Below are 17,537 nucleotides of genomic sequence, written 5' to 3' on the forward strand. Positions count from 1 at the left end.
CCTTAATATTTCTATTTTATCTTAGTTAACTCCTTAAAGTTGTATTCTGTTTTTTATATATTAATTAATACAAACTAGGAAGGTAGCCCACGCATTTGCGCGGGCATCTTATTTAAACTATCATAATTTGTGTTATTACAATTATGAAATGTTATAACTTTGTCTCTCGGTGAAAGAAATTAAAGGTTCCTTTGTAACACAGCCTTGAAAAAAAAAAGAATTGAAAAGTGTGAAAATAATACATGTGTAAAGTAGAGTATTGAAAAGAACGAATGTTTCAATGGAGCATAGAAAACACGGGAATTGAAAATTTACTAACGCACCTAGATCAAATTATCATCTATCAATGCATAAATAATAACCAAAAAAAACTTTGCATTAGCAGCTTGATTGGCTCGATGCTATGTGAAGAAATAAAACATGCATGGACATCTTATTTTTTATTTTATTGTTTTTATTGCCGTAGGGATATATAGTGACTTTTACTTAACATGTTATTTGATAATGTTTAAATATATGATCTTTGTCCTAAAATTTTTTTAGTAGCTAGATTGTATATATTTATAAACCACCAAGATTAATATTTATAGCTCACTCTACGGGCACATTGTTAATATCGTATAAAATTATACAACCATATCTTTTTCTTTTGAATATGAGTGTTTGATATTTTAAAAATTAAATGTTGAGCATTAGTTATCCTAACAATCAGTGACATATTTAGACAGTAAAAGACTAAAATCGTAATTATATTCTATATGACGACTGAGTCTGGCATCATAACAATATGCGTGTATTAAAAACTTGTCACATGTTCTAAGTATTTTCTTATTTATAAAAATATAAAATATATATTTCAAACTGATTATTTGTATATTTTAAAATGAGTGCGCAAGAAAGCACATTTGAGAAACACAACCTTTTATATGAAACGGTTGGAACTATACCTCCATTATTTATAAGAAAGGTAGTGATTAATGTAAACTTATTCCACCTTAGACATACTACGAAACAACTTATGTGTCTTTTTTTTTTACTTTTAACCTAATTGAATTATTTAAAACACTGTTGATGTGACCATGGTTACTACGGATACAACCGTTGCTCACATCATGGATAAACAAGATGGTATCAAGATCAAGTCCTCCAAGTGTTGGAATCCTATTCGGCCACCTGCTACACTGCTGACTTCAAACTGCCGCCGAATCTGCATACGACATCCGTTTTCGACCCATCAGTACTTGACGGAAAGCTCTCAGAGTCCTTTTTCCAAAGGATCCAGCCTCACCACCAAACTCCTTCTCAAACATGCGCAATTGAGGGAACAAGGTGCTGCATCACCTGTAATGGGCCTATGGGCTTGTAACTTCGTCTGGGACTTGGGCCACGCCTCAACCAGGTGGAGGACGTCGTAGGGTCCTCCCACCTCCATAAATAGCTAGATACCCCTTCAGGGTTAATTGGGTTTTGTTTTGATGAAAGTTTAGCCATTGCTACTTTTGCAGTGCACGTGTCGGCTAGACCGTCCGTCTGCTTGTATTCGAAACCCCAACTTATCGTGTGTATTCATTCCTGTCTGCAATTCAGATTGCTTTATCTTGTTCTTGCTTGTTTCTTTGATTTGCTTGCAGGAATAAGGTTGATCTGCACCGGCAAGATCAGCAACCCACAGAGAGGTGTATCGATCGCAAAGGCGCAACACAACGTCTTGGACGGTTGTAGTCGGATCGTCAACGTTTCTCTCAAATTGTAGTTATCCACAACTCACCGAAAGATCGGACCAAAAAACTGCCTTGAGTGTCGAGTGGAACTCAGGGTTCATCAACTGTTGTACGTAAGATATATGCTTTGTACATATGGATGTTGGGGAGGGACAAGTGATTATGTACATAAGGGAGGTGTGAGGTGGAAGGGGTTTGTGTTTTGAAGAATTGATCTAACAGTTGAAAATAATGGGTCAACCGATTTAAGTTATAACAGATAGCTAAGCATTTTTTTATTATAATTTTTATATGATTTTTTTATAATTTATTAAAGTTCCATGTAGCGGCTTAGGAGTGTTCGTAGGATGCCATTTGCCAATTTAGGAGCGTTTTGATGATGTTTAATGGGCTTAATTTTTTGTGTGTTTCTTGCATGGTATCGGTGGGAAATGGATTTGTTTTCCTTCAGAATTGTTATGACATATTCGTGGAGTTCCTACAACATATTTGTGGAAACCAAAGGATAATATAGCGATGAATCAATAGGAATCCAAATTGCATACTGTTTTTACATCCTATAATCCAAAGGAGCCTAGAATTTTAATTTTAGATCCTAAATATAGCTTTGAGCTGAATCCAATTTTTTAATGGTGTATTTATGTTTGTTTGGATTTCAGAAATAAAAAGAAAGAAATAGAGGGTTGTGAGGCCAAAGTGCTTGTGCTTACGTACTTACATACGGTTCTTATGTGTACGTGTATTTAGGGTTTGTAGATTTAAATTTAATTGTTTTTTCATGATAGATCTAATGGTTTTTTAACGGTGTATTTATTTTTTTATTTCAGAAGAAAAAGGAAAGAAAAAGAGGGACATGAGGCCAGCTAGTTACGTACATATGTCCCTGTTGGGGTACGCCTAATGGGCGATCGATCGCCCGGCGACAGGGGTAGCGATCGATCCCCCTCCCCCCCTCCCTCCACCTGTTTCCTTTTTTGGCACCGCATTACTTTTCTATTTTAGTAAATTTATGCACTTAAAGTTTATACACATCAAGTTTACACATCTAAAATTTAGAGACCAAAAGTTTAGAAGTCAAAAGTTTATATATCCGATTCAAATTTGAATTTGAATTCAAATATTTTTTATATATAGTATTTCTATACATCTAAAGTTGATACACCTAAAGTTTATACACCTAAAGTTTATAGACCCGTTTCAAATTTGAATTTGAATTATATCCGATTCAAATTTGAATTTGAATTTGAATTCAAATATTTTCTATATATAGTATTTCTATACATCTAAAATTTATAGACCCAAAGTTTATAAGTCAAAAGTTTACATACCCGATTTAAATTTGAATTTGAATTCAAATTTTTTATACATAGTATTTCTATACATAAAATTTTCTAACTTTTTGTTTTTTTTAAAAATTTTTGTGAAGATGTGTAAACTTGAGGTGTACAAACTTTAGGTGCACAAATTTACTAAAATAGGAAAGTAATACGGTACCTAAAAAGGAAACCGGGTGGAGAGAGGGAATCAGAATCTGATTGCCCCCTAGCGACCCCCAGCGATCCATCGCTAGGTATCATTCTCGTACGTGTTGTGCTTATATGCATGTGTACGTAGGATTGATGAAGATAAATTTAATTGATATTTTTTTAATTGAAAATAGATCTAATGGTTGGAAATAATGGGTCCACCAGATTAAATGAAAATCGACGGTTAGATATTTTGTCTTCTTTAGAATTTGTTGAAATGCCATGTGGCGGCTTAAGAGTGTAGGAAGTTTTATAAACTTTTAGTATATAATAGATCTTTGTGTTTTTCCTTCGTAGGATATCCATATCTATACTTTCTATAAAGTTATAACCCACTAACTCTAAAGCTTGACATACAACCATGCCACATCATCCACTAGCAATAATTCATGCAAGCATGCAACATCATCTACAATCTATTTAATTCTATAAATTAATATGCAAGCATATCCAATCTTCACCTCTCACATCATTTTCACAATAGTTTTACAAAGCTCTCTATCATTTTTATAATATTTACTATATACTTACAATATGTTATACATTAAAGAGTAAATTTCATTTTTTTTTCATGATAAATACTGATAAGCCTTAAGATTTTTTTTTCTTTTTTGCTACTAGCTCAATTGTAACGAAAAATAATATTAAAAATTAATTAGTAATTCCTGTAGCAAAACGCGGGGAATCACCTAGTATATCTAATGGGATCTACCAAGTAATCAAGCATCCTACTGGGATTTATAAGAGCAGACCATATATTTACATTGGAAAATCAGAGAATGGGATGTACCTTGCATCACTTAAAACTGACTATTGCCTTTCAATTTGGGTCCTTAATGAATCGTGTGGCGAGTTTAAGTGCGTATTGAAGCACCAAAACAACCTTAAGCCCCTGCTGCTTTGTCTGAACCATAGCAAACAAGTTTATGGACCGTGGATTTTAGGGGATATTAACTATTATCTTTATAGCCAAAAGTTTATAGGGGAGTGGGATTTATACAATTGGGAATATGATCCCGCTCTTTTTCATTCTTCAGATGATGAATCACCGGCTGGAAATAATTTCAAATGGTATTCTGATGATGATAATAACATTGTAGACAATCAAGGCAACGGTCTTAATGATGGTGACCATCTTGAATTCCTTGGATTTCACCCTTACAAACTAGATAGAGTTACAGTCCCCCCTCTCCTCTAAATTTGGTAAAAAAATTTAGTGGGGTCTTCGTGAAGTCTCTCATAGTCATCACGCCAGTAGTGGGGGCTCGAGACCCCGCCCCCCATGCTGGATCCGCCCCTGCTTACAAAGAGGTTGTCTATCTGAATTCCGCATCAATAAAAGGATGGGTCTACGAGTAGCTCAAGGATTCAATATTTCAATGTTTCACCACGGTCCCTCAGGTATACGGGTCTCGCCAGCTAAAACGCGATCAGCCCCCCCCTCCCCCGCCGCACGCTGCAAGGCACGTGGCGCGCGCAGAGTGGGCCGCGCGGCAGCGCGTGTCGGGGTGGGGCCGCGGTTTTTTCCATTGGTTTTTTTTTCTGTTTTCGGTTTTTTTCTTTCCGTTTTTTGCGGTTTTCCATTCGTTTTTTTTCTTTCCAGTTTTTTATTTTTGGTTTTTTTATATATACGTATACATATACCTGTATACGTGAATACAAACTTTGTATACGCCGTATATACAAACTTTATATACGTCGTATATAAAGTTTGTACATTTGTATTCGAATATACATTATGTTTTTTTTTGTTTTTTCAATTTTTTAATATGTATGTATACAGAGTTTGTACATGTTATATACAAAGTTTGTATACATCATATACAAAGTTTGTACACGTCGTATACAAAGTTTGCATATGTGTATATTTTTTTATACATAAAAAATATATACCTATAAAAATATATTTTTTATAGTACTAATACTAGTAGTAGTATAGCAGCAGCAGTAGTACTGGTACTAGTAGTGTATAGTAGTGTAGTAGTACTAGTAGTAGACTACTAGTAGTAGTAGAGTAGTACTGGTCAGCGGTCACGCGCCTAGGGGGCCGCGCGACTAGTCGCGCATTAGCCCCTCCCCCCTGGCCCCGCGCAGGCACCCACAATTTATCAGGCCTTCACACAATATGTCTCTCGGACCATAGATGTTGAACTAGCCAGGCTCTAATACCAACTGTAGAATCGTAAAATGCCTTTGCCACCTCAAAAGCTAGCCATTGAGGTGAAGGGCTCCCTCACTTATATATTAGAGTATGTACAATAACATACTATAAACCAGCTATAAACATATTTCGAGAAAATAAAAGACGATAAAGAAGAGCAGTGGGCTACAGATTTATAGCCAGCTGCAGTACATACTCCAAGATGCATGTGTGTATGACAGGTGGGACCAAATATTAATTGTGTAGTATATGCTTGGTAATTATGTATGAACTGGCTATTAGATTGACTATAAATGATTTGGAGTCACTAGTTGGCTATACTATTAAACTTGCTCTCAGGGATGTGTGTTCGGAACTACTGATTCCCAGCTCCTCCGCCTCGTTTTCTGCACGCACGCTTTTTAAACTGCTAAACGGTGTGTTTTTTTTGCAAAAAAATTTCTATACGAAAGTTGCTTAAAAAATCATATTGATCCATTTTAAAAAAAATTAGCTGATCCTTAATTAATCACTCGCTAATGGACCACTCCATTTTCCGTGCGCAATATGCATGTCAGGAACCCATGTTCCAAACACAGCCTAGGTCCCTTGTCCTTACACAACTAATGTTAGACTATTCAACAGTTTGATTACATCACTCAAAATTGAGAACAATGTTATATGTCCTTTTTGATCTTGAGCTATTACCCTGGAACGGTGTTGCACTTATCTTATGATATGCAGAGCTATTACTGTGGAACAGTGTTGCATGTTATCTTGTGATGTGCTCTTTTCTTATCTTGAGATATTACAGTTTGCCTCATCATATGCCCGCGCAACGCGCGGGGGGCACAGCTAGCTAGTTAATCTAGCGAATATTGTTTGAGCGCACACATTTGACAAAGAAACCTTTTGGCAAAGCAGTTCGTTGATGGCTAACTTTTTGGCGCAGGCTAATTTGCATTAAGCAAACTAGCACTACACTAATTAACTAGCAGTACTAGCATGCCAAGACGTGGCAACTGACGCATTAATCCAAACAGGACTTGTGCTGAATGAATTTTCTCAGTGTTTCGTCCTTTCCTCATACCACAACAGCAATTCATCTCAACCTGGCATTACCTAACTGCTAATTGATCCACAGTGTAAATAATACACGCCTACGATTGTTATTTTCAACAATAAATCTAACATTGCTAGAGTGCACCAAATTTATTTCAATGCAATAAAACTGGACATATCGACCCAGTTCCATCCAATGTACTGCAACTAAAATTTGTTGTGGTCCTTCTAGCAAATATCACTTCCTCAAAGCATCACTGCATTGTACAAGAAAAGGTACACATTAAACTAAGAATATATGTTATACCTATTTTAAATATTTTTATAATGACTGGGATCGATCTAGTACATGTATTATGGAAGTTTAGTAATTGGGAGTGTTCAAGATTTACAGAAGTTATACACAATTTCTGAGTGCATCCTAGCAACCTACTACAGGTGCATGTACTTCTAGGGATTTACTAATATTTTGATCATAAAGAAAATATGAGCACCCATTACTTCCAAGGATCTATTGTTACGAATGCAAAGCAGAGTAAAATTAATTTTAGACTCCAATCATATTAAAAGTTGAAGATCATACCGTTTGTTGACATCACACTCTAGGACTGGGGGTCATTAATCCTTTTGATGACGAGTTCTTTTGGTCTCATTGCTTTCGACATAAGTAAAACCTTAAGAGGTCGGACTGCATCCTCTTTGCTATTTATATAAACTTTATCTCTGCTCATTTTTTTAACATAGCCCTGCACTTCGCTGCTATCCCATGGTAATCCGATCATTCCCACACTTGAAAGCATACCCCAATTATGCAGTAGTCCCATGCTTTCAATCTTTTCCTTTAAGCGGATGCCCTCCTTACTGTCCCAATCAGCAATGACCGGCTCAAACACTTCTTTAAATCTTGCAGATTCAGGGATTACTAACAGTAGTGTTGCTGTTGCATTTTGGAGGACTTCCTTGGGTGTAGTAGATGGGTCGTAATCCCAAAGAATATCTACAGCATCTAAGGCATGTCTCCTGCTTAGTGGTAGATCTCCCAGTTTTCTAAACCCACCCATCCCACCCTCTCCGTATCCTCCATCAATTTCCAATTCAGTGGAACCCGGGATCAAAACTTTGTACCCATTGAAACTATACCAACCTCCATATTTATCTGTGAACCCTATCAAGTATAAGTTATCGGTCCTAAAAGCCAAGGTAACGGACCCCTTACGGGCAATTAGTCTGGGTAGGATCCAACCAAATGGCACTTCTCGATCGGTATCTGTTTGATTTCTAAGAACCTTCAGGGTCCCTAAGTGAAATTCAGATTCTTTGGTTGCACAGTCAATGAAGCTAACAATAAATGAAGCCTGCTGATCCTGTTTGAGGTCGTATGTCATTTCATAAATTTCTGCTCCAGTCCCCCTATATAAAGCCATTAGACAATTGAATTAAACATATACTCCCTCCGTCTTATAATATAAGGGATTTTGAATTTTTGTTTACACTATTTGACCACTCGTCTTATTCAAAAAATTTTGGAATTATTATTTATTTTTTTGACTTACTTTATTATCCAAAGTACTTTAAGCGTAACTTTTTGTTTTTTATATTTGCACAAATTTTTTGAATAAAACGAGTGGTCAAACAATGCAAGTAAAAAACTCAAAATCCCTTATATTATGAGACGGAGGGAGTACTAGCTCTAGAAATGCATGAAGAACACAATAGGAAAGTACAATTGGACATAATTATTTGTTTCAAACAATCATTTCTTCCCGTCAATTAAATTGCAGAAAATTTTACCTACAACTTAAAAAAAAATCTTTGAAACTTGTTTAACTGAAAGTAATAAAGTGTATAAATAAATCACATCTGTACTAAAAGAAAATAAAATTATTCTTTAAATCCATTTTAATATTATATAATAGGATAAAATATAATGTTAGAGGTATAAATTATTTTGAAATGTCTAAACATAAGGTAAAAACGTTTTAAAATTTATTCTCTTAATTATATATGAGAGAAATGCATAAAGTTTTCTTCTTACTATAATTAATTTTAGAATCCAATTTTTTATTTAACAAAGGAAAAGTTCATTTTATACTCTAAACTACTTTAATTAAAGGAAGATCAATTAAAAACTAACTTATGTTTATGCACGTTGACAATATAAAAGCATTTAATATACAGTATATACCTGAATGGTTCATCTAGTGATTGCGCACTGACAGCATGAACTAGATATGATAGTACCACCAGGATCAACAAATTAGTGCTAATAATTTCTTTCAAGCTCGTGGAGGTACTGCATCTGCAGATAGTAGGGAGAATATAAAGATGGATTTCTTTCACACTTTAGAAAACTATTCATGAAATGCAATTAAAAGAACACTCTAAAGTAGAATATTATATGGAGCAAAAATAATAAAAACATGTCCAAGTTAAAAAAAAAACATCCTTCTTTTATGGATTAACTATATACGTATTTTTTTCAATATCTTAAGACCTGACCAAACATTACCCTACGCAAATCTCAACATATAATACTGGTAAGTTTCTGTAAATGTACAAAATAATTACAACATTAGGGATGCTTAAGATCAGTTACAATCTACCGCTAAGCCAAATTAAATTGCCAAATGTTTTTTTCGTATTTCTTTCACTTTTGTGTTACTTCAGAAAACTTTACAAATTTTACCGCTAAGCCAAATTAAATTGTCAAATGTTGTTTCGTATTTCTTTCACTTTTGTGTTACTTCTTCAGAAAACATTACAAATTCTTGGTAAAATAGTTAGCGATATATTCAAGGAATTAAAAATGTTATGCGGGAGCAAATATATATTATAACAAATAAAAAAGTGAACAAATTAACAAACTTAAATGGCTTTCGATCTGATCTACTGTTAGTCCGACAATTTACTCCTGAACTGTACCATTACATGGCTTTGCCGTTCCCTTGCGCTAACAATGTAGTATTTTTTTTCCCACAAAAGCAAGGTCTCATAGTTGATTATTAACTAAAAAGGTGTAGGCTATATATATTGCATGGATAAACACACTACGCAACAAAAAATATAGTTAATTTGTTTTTTAAGGAAAAATAGCTAGTTTGTCGACTAATAAAACTAGTTATAACGGGCTATTATATACTCGCTCCGTCGCATTTTAAGTGTAACCATAAGTTTATGCGCCCAATTTTGATCGTCCGTGTTGTTTGAATTTTTTTTATAGTTAATACTTTTGTTATGAGATGATAAAACATGAATAGCACTTTTCTCGTGATTTATGTTTTTAGTTTTTTAAAAAATATTTTAAAATAAGATGGACGGTTAAAGTTAGGTGAAAAAACCATTGATGCATTTAAAATGAGAAGGTGTGAGTATATGGCACAGAGTAAAATGAGACAAAGCTGTTGGAAAAAAAAAAATGCCGCAGAGTAATCTCACAGCAGTCTGTGTTCACTGGCGTTTTGCCCGTGGCCTGTTGCTGCGCGCCGGGGTCGACAAGCTGCAGGTGGTCGAGTAGAGTACATAACAGTAGGGCAAGCTAGCTGCAGGTGGTCGAGTAGAGTACATAAGAGTATGCTAACTCACGTACCGTATACATGCGTACTACTCTATGTATCTACCCTACTGATGCGTGATGACTGCTCTTCGCTTTGCAGGACAAATAATATGGGCAGGCTGCAGCGCAGGCCAGCTATAAAAGTTGTGGACGACTGTGTAGCTAGCTAGGGAATTAAACATGCATGCTCTTATGAAAATAATTATAAATCACCCCATAAACCACTAGTGAGTACTCCAAAACAGGGTTTCCTAATATAATGTACTCCTTTCGTTTCTAAATATTTTACACCATTGACTTTTTAGCACATATTTAACCGTTCGTCTTATTAAATTTTTTTATAAAATATGTAAAACTATATGTATACATATAAGTATATTCAACAATGAATCAAATAATAGGAAAAAAAATAATAATTACTTAAATTTTTTGAATAAGATGAACAGTCAAACATATTAAAAAGAGTTAATTGTATCAAATATTTAGAAAACGGAGTATATTCTGCCCTCTGGCGATACATACATACAGTTATTTTGAATTTTATCACTGTGTTGCTCCTTCTGTTTGCTTAGAATTTTAAATGCCGCTTCATATATTTTTATATAAGTTTGTGGCGAAAGATCAGTTCAAAACAAGTCAGCCTACCGAGGTGATAAACAGCAATTAATTAATGTTAACGTTAATTACCTGTTATGTTTGAGTCCGCGGCGAGCTTCCATACATGCTTTCGCCGCAACGCGGGGATGCATACCCCTGGTATGAAAACAAAGTAGAGAAGTACGTATTAGATACGGGCAGTTCGGCGTGCGGCACAGTGGATATATAGTCGCGATTAATCGGTCCATTTCATTCGTTTAGCAAAAACTGATTAAATCAAAATGAGCTGCTCCCCTAAAACTCTAACTGAAGCATTTTATATAATCACCGAAAACATGGGCTTAAGATGAATTTGATTAAATTTATAGCTCATATTCTTTCTTTTTATAACTGGGAATTTTTTTATGGATGTTGAGGCAATGTTTTAGAAGACCAAAAGTTAATTTGTGACGAAAGATCGGTTCAAATATGAAAAGTGTCGTTGTGATCCTTCTGCGGTAATAACAGCAATGTAAACATTAATTACCTATACATTTTTTTTTAACGAAGCTCCTCCGTCCTAAAATGTAACTATTTTTAAGGTTGGTACGGGTTAAGAAATTAGATGAGAATGATTTGAAGAAGTGTGTGATTGATTGAAAAGAAAAGGTAGGTGGAGAAAAATGGCTGTGATTGGATGAAAGGATGAGAAAGGTGGAGAAATAGCTTTATTTTGGTACAAAACACTGTGACGGAGGAAGTACCTGTTACGTTTCAGTCCACCGCGAGCTTCCATACGGGTTTCCGTTGCAACGCCGGAATGCATACACCTGGAATGAAAACAAAGTCGACAGGTATTAGATATAGGCAATTGGACGGCACAGGGGTCTGGGGATGGAGGAGAGGCTCTCTCACCGTCTCATCCGCCGACAGGCCGGCCGGCGGCAGCTGACAAGGCTTTTCTTGCCTGACGAAACTGGGAGCGAACAGTACAATGTGAGATGCAGGACCAAAAAAGAAAATGGCAGCAAGAAAAGGCAAACAAATGGAAACCGGGGACACTCACCGGCTCACTGATGGCCAGATCGACGAGGGCCGCGGCAGAGAGGCCCCCTGGAGCTACCTGAAACTGTGAGCGAACAGTAAATTGTGATGAATCTGAGAGCAGAGAGCAGCACAAAAAATTTTTTTTTGGGTGCAATGCGATGGGAGTAAAAACCCGGGACACTCACCGGCTCACCAACGGGAGAACGAGGGAGGCCGCGGCAGCGGACAAGAGGCTCCAGAGCGAACATTTAAAACCGGAGCAGCGAGGACGACTGCAGGTGGTCGTGTGGCATGATCGCGGCAGGTGAGGGGTTCGTGTGGCGTGATCGCGACCGGGTCATTTTCTCGGGTGCGTCTAGCGTGATTGCGACCGGGTCATCTTGTGGGTCTAGCCATTGAGTGGCAGGGTGGCTGCAAAAACTAGAATTACATTCATGTGCTAGGAGTTAGAAACATGCAATCCTTTCTTTGGATACAAGTGCATCCAACTAATGTGACCACGGTTACTGAAAGATATCCAGATCAAGCTGTAAAAGGTACGGAATCTAGTTCAGTCACCTACAACAATATCGATTTCGAACAGCCACCAAATATACATAGGTGCTTCGTTTTTAACCTGTGAGTACATGATGCAAAACTCTCAGAGTTCTCTTTCCAATGAATCTAGCATCATCTCCAAATTCCATCTTAGTCAGCTGAAATCACAAAACAATATGCTACATCACCTATGATGAGCCTATAGACTTGTAACTTCAATTTGGAACCCTGGCATAAGTGGAGCCCATGTGGGTGCATCCCAACCTGGTGGAGTACGAGCCTAGAGACCCCTTGGCGGTCCTCCCACCTCCTTAAATAACAAGGTACCCTTCAGGGTTTCTTGGGTATTGTTTATATTAAAGTTTAGCTTCGCTATTTGCCATGTAATCTTGTGTTCGGTTAGATCGCCGGTTTGCTCGTTACGGAAACCCAACTTATCATTTGTATTAAATTTCTATTTGCAATCCAGATTGCTTTTATCCTGTTTTGCTTGTTTATTTGATTTGCTTGTAGAAATAAGGTTGATCTGCACCGGCAAGATTAAAAACTCGCGGAGGGGTGTATTGATCACTAAAGCGCAACACAATAATGCCTCATACGGTTGTAGTCATGTCGTCAACGTTTCTTCCAAATTATAGTTATCATCAACTCGCCAAAATATCATGCCAATCAAAGCCATGAGCTTATCGAAAGGAGCTCAGGGTTCATCTCTAACCCATTACCAGCTCTCACATTGTGCCACATCATCCTTACTAGAAAAAATGCCCGTGCGTTGCAACCGGTGAAAGATATTTTAATCTTATTATTGTTATACGGTTTAGCTAAGATAAAATTTACTCTAGAAATTCACTTGATTTTTTTAAAGAAAATCATGAGCTGCAATTAGGAGCCCGACTTTCATCTCAAGTTAGCATGTGAGTTTTTTTAAAAATATTTCTTATACGACTCATTTTATATTTACAAAAGCGAACAAACATAAAAACTGACTTAAACATGAATCTATATTTTCAAAAGTGAACGAAATTAAAAACCGACTCAAACAAGGATGACGTACCAAAATACCGGCAAAAACATCTTCAATTTTTATAATAGTAGAGATTTGTTTAAGCCACTACCATAGAAAAGATTTATGGAAAAGATTTCTGCAGATAGCGGACAGCTAAAATCAGTTTTTCAAAGCGGTTAGGCGGCTCGCAGATGTCTATGAGAAATGTTTGGTAATTATTGAAGGCTGGCCACCCAGCCACGTGAGGAAAATGATTATCCCAGGTGGCCGCCCTAACATGACGGAGTTAAGCGGCTCGACTGGAAAGAAGGTTTTTCCATGCAATTGTGGCAAATTAGGCTCGCTTGGGAAGAAGCACCATATTTATAGATTTCCTTGCCTATTTGTTTTTCAAATTGAAAATTTTCAGTTTTGAGTGGCGCTATCCTGTAGTAGTACTATAGGCTACAGCTAGCGGTATTTTCTGTACCTCTTAATATACTAATATTTGGGTTGACAAATATGTTGAATATGCACAAACGGAGACATATCTGTAATATCTATATAGTTGATGCCCACCGACTTTTAAAGCTAAAATATATCACATCATTATCCACTATAGCAATTATTATTTAGAGTATTTTAAATATCATACAAACATAACATATCATTTGCAATTTTGTTGTATTTTTAGAACTAACTTAATAAGGAAGCAATGTCAAATCATTATCTCCACATCATTTTTTGCATTATTTAGACATATCCCGCAGCAAAACGCAGGCTATCGACTAGTATAAATATATGTTTATGAAGTGAGCATTTTTATAGTCCCTGAGAAGGTACCATGAGGTACCAAAATTTTTGTGTAAAATTTGGTACCTCCAAATTTACAATAGATAAGGTGATACCTTATGGTACCTCCTACTGTAAAATTGCTCGTCTAAAGTTGATTACAAATGGTCTATCTTGGATCGCATATAAGAATAAAGTTTTCATTGTATATGTTCTTTTTCCCGTTCTCAAAGTAGCTTGTATTTGTCTTCTGTCACCAGTGCGCTGCATCGTTGAAAAACAGACCAAGTGCGTTGCAACAGCCATGTTGGATGCAGACATTCATAAATGTTATCTTATCCATCCGTTGTGCTAGGAATCTATAATAAAAATAAGTTTATAGATTTTATAAATATTATTGTTGACGTCCCTATATTGTACTACAAAATAGTAATTTTTGGAAAGAATAATCCCTGAACTTATATTGTCATGGTTTGTTGTCACTGATGCGGAACAGATCATATGTATCAGACGGAATCCTCATCTGTGTCGGCAAGAGGCCATCATAGATTATTGGTTAGTGATGTGAAAAATCATCTTTCTCAATCCGACCACCGTCACCGATGACAGTCATGTTTGTCGGGCCTAACTGAACACCTGTCACCGATGAATTTGACCCAGAAATGAGTCGACCTACAGTCTATCACCGACTGTCACCGATGAGTCATCCGTGATGGTCCCGTACTAAAACCCGACAAAGATGACTAGGTCACCTTTTGTCGGTGTCCTTTGGAGATCGTCACGGATGACTCATCGGTGACGGTTTCTTCTTTAGAACCGACATCACCGATGTGCATCTGTCATGTTGGTTTGTAAAAACCTGACACCGATGATTAATTTATCAAAAAGATATTTTTATGGCTAAAAATATTTTTTATGATTAACCTCATGCCTTTGCTAGGAAAATCATTTCATAACACAAAACACATTCATTTCGCAAATCCATTGACATGTTATACATCCATGCATTCACATTAACATGTACATGTATTTCACATTTCACCAAACCGTCGATATGCATCTCCAAGAGTTAAGCATTACAATATGCAACAACCGAGTTACCATTTGGAAGGAGATATGGCCTTGAGTTTCTCGATACATAACATTGTTTAAATCAACCCAAGTCGCATGTAATTAGCAATGCAAATATATACAGAAGCATATGATATTGTACTACATAATATATACATAAATGTCACACGATCATATGTCTTTGGACGGGCTAATTAATCTCACACAAGCATTCTTAAATGTTCCATAATTTTTGGACAGGCTACTTTAAAACAAAGCTTCCTTTTGAAGATGTTATTTCTGCAATTATGAAGGCATCTAACTCTTCTCTAATGTGTTCAAATTTGTGCGGCGGATTGTGTAGACGTTTTAGGTCACGACTACGGTATTTGGATGGTATGGAGATCATCAGTACCAGGGTATATGCGAGATTGAGGTAAAAGAGACAGAGATCAGGATTTTATACATGTTCGGGTCCCTTATCTGACGGGTAATAGCCCTACTCCTGTTGGCCGAAGCCGGTGTTGCTCTTTACTCATCTGAATCACACAAGTACAATAATTGGGATAACCTATCTAGCTGTCGTCGACTTGCCGGTATGGATCACCAACACGTAGTCGACGACGGGGTAGTCTTCCTCCTCGAATACGAACTCGTCGATATCTGAGATGGCACTAAATCCCTCTTGTCGGCCTCCGCAGGTACCATATGGGGTCTGTCTAGGCTTATCTCTGATGTCGATGTTTGGCGGCATGTGTTGGTGTCTATTCTGTCTTGTCCTGTCTCCCCACCTCCTAGGGGGTCTTGTATTTATACCCATAGATGTCTCCTTGTCCAAGTAAAACTAGAGAGACAATTATAGATACGATCCGAGTAGTCATTGTAGTTTCCATATAGAACTCTACTTATCCTTCCTTATTCGGAACTCCTTCTCTATACGAGGTATGATTCCATATAAGACTTGGTATGTGGTAGGCCCCGCTGAGCTTTAGTCGATTACTATTGGATATGTGGTATCCATAACCATGATAGATTGTTGTTAATGCTTGCCTGCAAGTGGAGGCGCCAAGTTAGCATACAGTTGAGCAACTAACATTTTTTTTACAACTAAGTAAATACGAACCTCAATATCTAGCAATGTCACCTTATTCAGCAAGGTCTTTATGTTATGGCACACGTGGAAACCACAAGTTTCACCAATTTGTTGATGGCATGGGAAGTCTTTGTGGTGATAGAGGTTTCCCCCCCCCCCCTCCCCTTTGTCACCTTATTCAGCAAGGTCTTCATGTTATGGCACACGTGGAAACCACAAGTTTCACCAATTTGTTGATGGCATGGGAAGTCTTTGTGGTGATAGAGGTTTCCCCCCCCCCCCCCCTTCCACGTTTGGTGCCCACGCATCATGAAATGAACCTTCAAGCATGGAAAAGTCATATTTATCACTTATTCGGGAGTTAAGGTAGTAGACCTTACTCCACTTCAACACTATGACTAAGAGAACCCAATGGTACTTGCGGCATTAATATATTGCAAGTTAGAAACTATAGCTATGCGCATCTTTACTTTTCATCTAATTAGGTAACACGTTTACTGATGATTATGAGCTAGTAGGATGAAGCTTTTGTTCTGATGAGCCCACAAGTAGTCTTTGACATAAGTTATCAACACATCTAGTGAACTCGTCAGATTTGTCTCGCTGACTTGGGTTGTATATAGGAAGAGCTTTGTTATAGTCCAGCACTTGGTACCCTGGGGTACTGGTATCATTAGGTACCAAAATAAATCCGATCGTTCAATCGCAAAGGTTACGATCGGGAAAAAAAAGGTAAAACGAGTGCCTAGAGCTGGAAGTCTGGAACATCGACGCCGCTGGAAGTCTGGAACATCGACGCCGCCGCCGCATTCCTCCTATCTTCTATTCTCAGCCGCGCATCCACATCACCGATGGACACCAATTCCATGGCACTCACCGCCGCTGCCACCTTACTCCCTCGCCTCGTCGTCACCATCACCTCCTCCCCAACTGACATCACCGATACTAGCCACCGCCACTAGATGACAGGCGAGTTCCCCTTTGGGCCTTCCCTACCTATTCCGACGTAGCCATAATGTTTCTAGGGCTAGGAACGAAGATTATGGTTATATGTGGAGTTCAAGTGATAATGCAATCAATAGGTGTTATTTTAACAAGTTTAACAAAATTTTAATGTATTAGTGTACAAATGACATGCAAGATTTGCAAACATTTTCAATAACCTCCAAAACATAGGACCAATGTGATCAAAGAGATAGGGAGGTGGGACTTGACTTGTAACTGGAAAAAGTCAGCATCTAAATCACTTCTTCACCGTTTAAGCAATCATCTATACAAAGTACACGTTATGCAATTAAACACCGAAATATGCGAAAAATCCAAAATGCTCTAAAATGAATGATTTGTGCATAGTGAATAGGTACTAGTCAAATATGAATTTAAGTGAAAGGGTTTATATTTTATCACTTTGCATTAGAGAGTTATGAATTTTAGAAGTTACGTCGGTATAGTGTA

General features: G+C 37.1%; 1 protein-coding gene across 1 annotated transcript; it reads right to left on the bottom strand.

Moving 5' to 3' along the window:
• Nucleotides 1-6,206: 6,206 nt before the first annotated feature.
• On the bottom strand, nucleotides 6,207-11,838 carry LOC127768358 (uncharacterized). The gene is made up of 8 exons (XM_052293915.1): nucleotides 11,811-11,838; nucleotides 11,645-11,707; nucleotides 11,494-11,554; nucleotides 11,343-11,408; nucleotides 10,690-10,755; nucleotides 8,635-8,748; nucleotides 7,033-7,859; nucleotides 6,207-6,706 (listed from the first exon to the last, which is right to left on the bottom strand). The coding sequence occupies exons 3-7, from the start codon at nucleotides 11,499-11,501 to the stop codon at nucleotides 7,052-7,054; spliced, it is 1,062 nt and encodes a 353-aa protein (XP_052149875.1). The 5' UTR covers nucleotides 11,502-11,554; nucleotides 11,645-11,707; nucleotides 11,811-11,838; the 3' UTR covers nucleotides 6,207-6,706; nucleotides 7,033-7,051.
• Nucleotides 11,839-17,537: the final 5,699 nt, after the last annotated feature.

Source organism: Oryza glaberrima, chromosome 3 (genome assembly GCF_000147395.1).
Source record: "Oryza glaberrima chromosome 3, OglaRS2, whole genome shotgun sequence".
In the NCBI taxonomy this organism is placed as follows: Eukaryota; Viridiplantae; Streptophyta; class Magnoliopsida; order Poales; family Poaceae; genus Oryza; species Oryza glaberrima.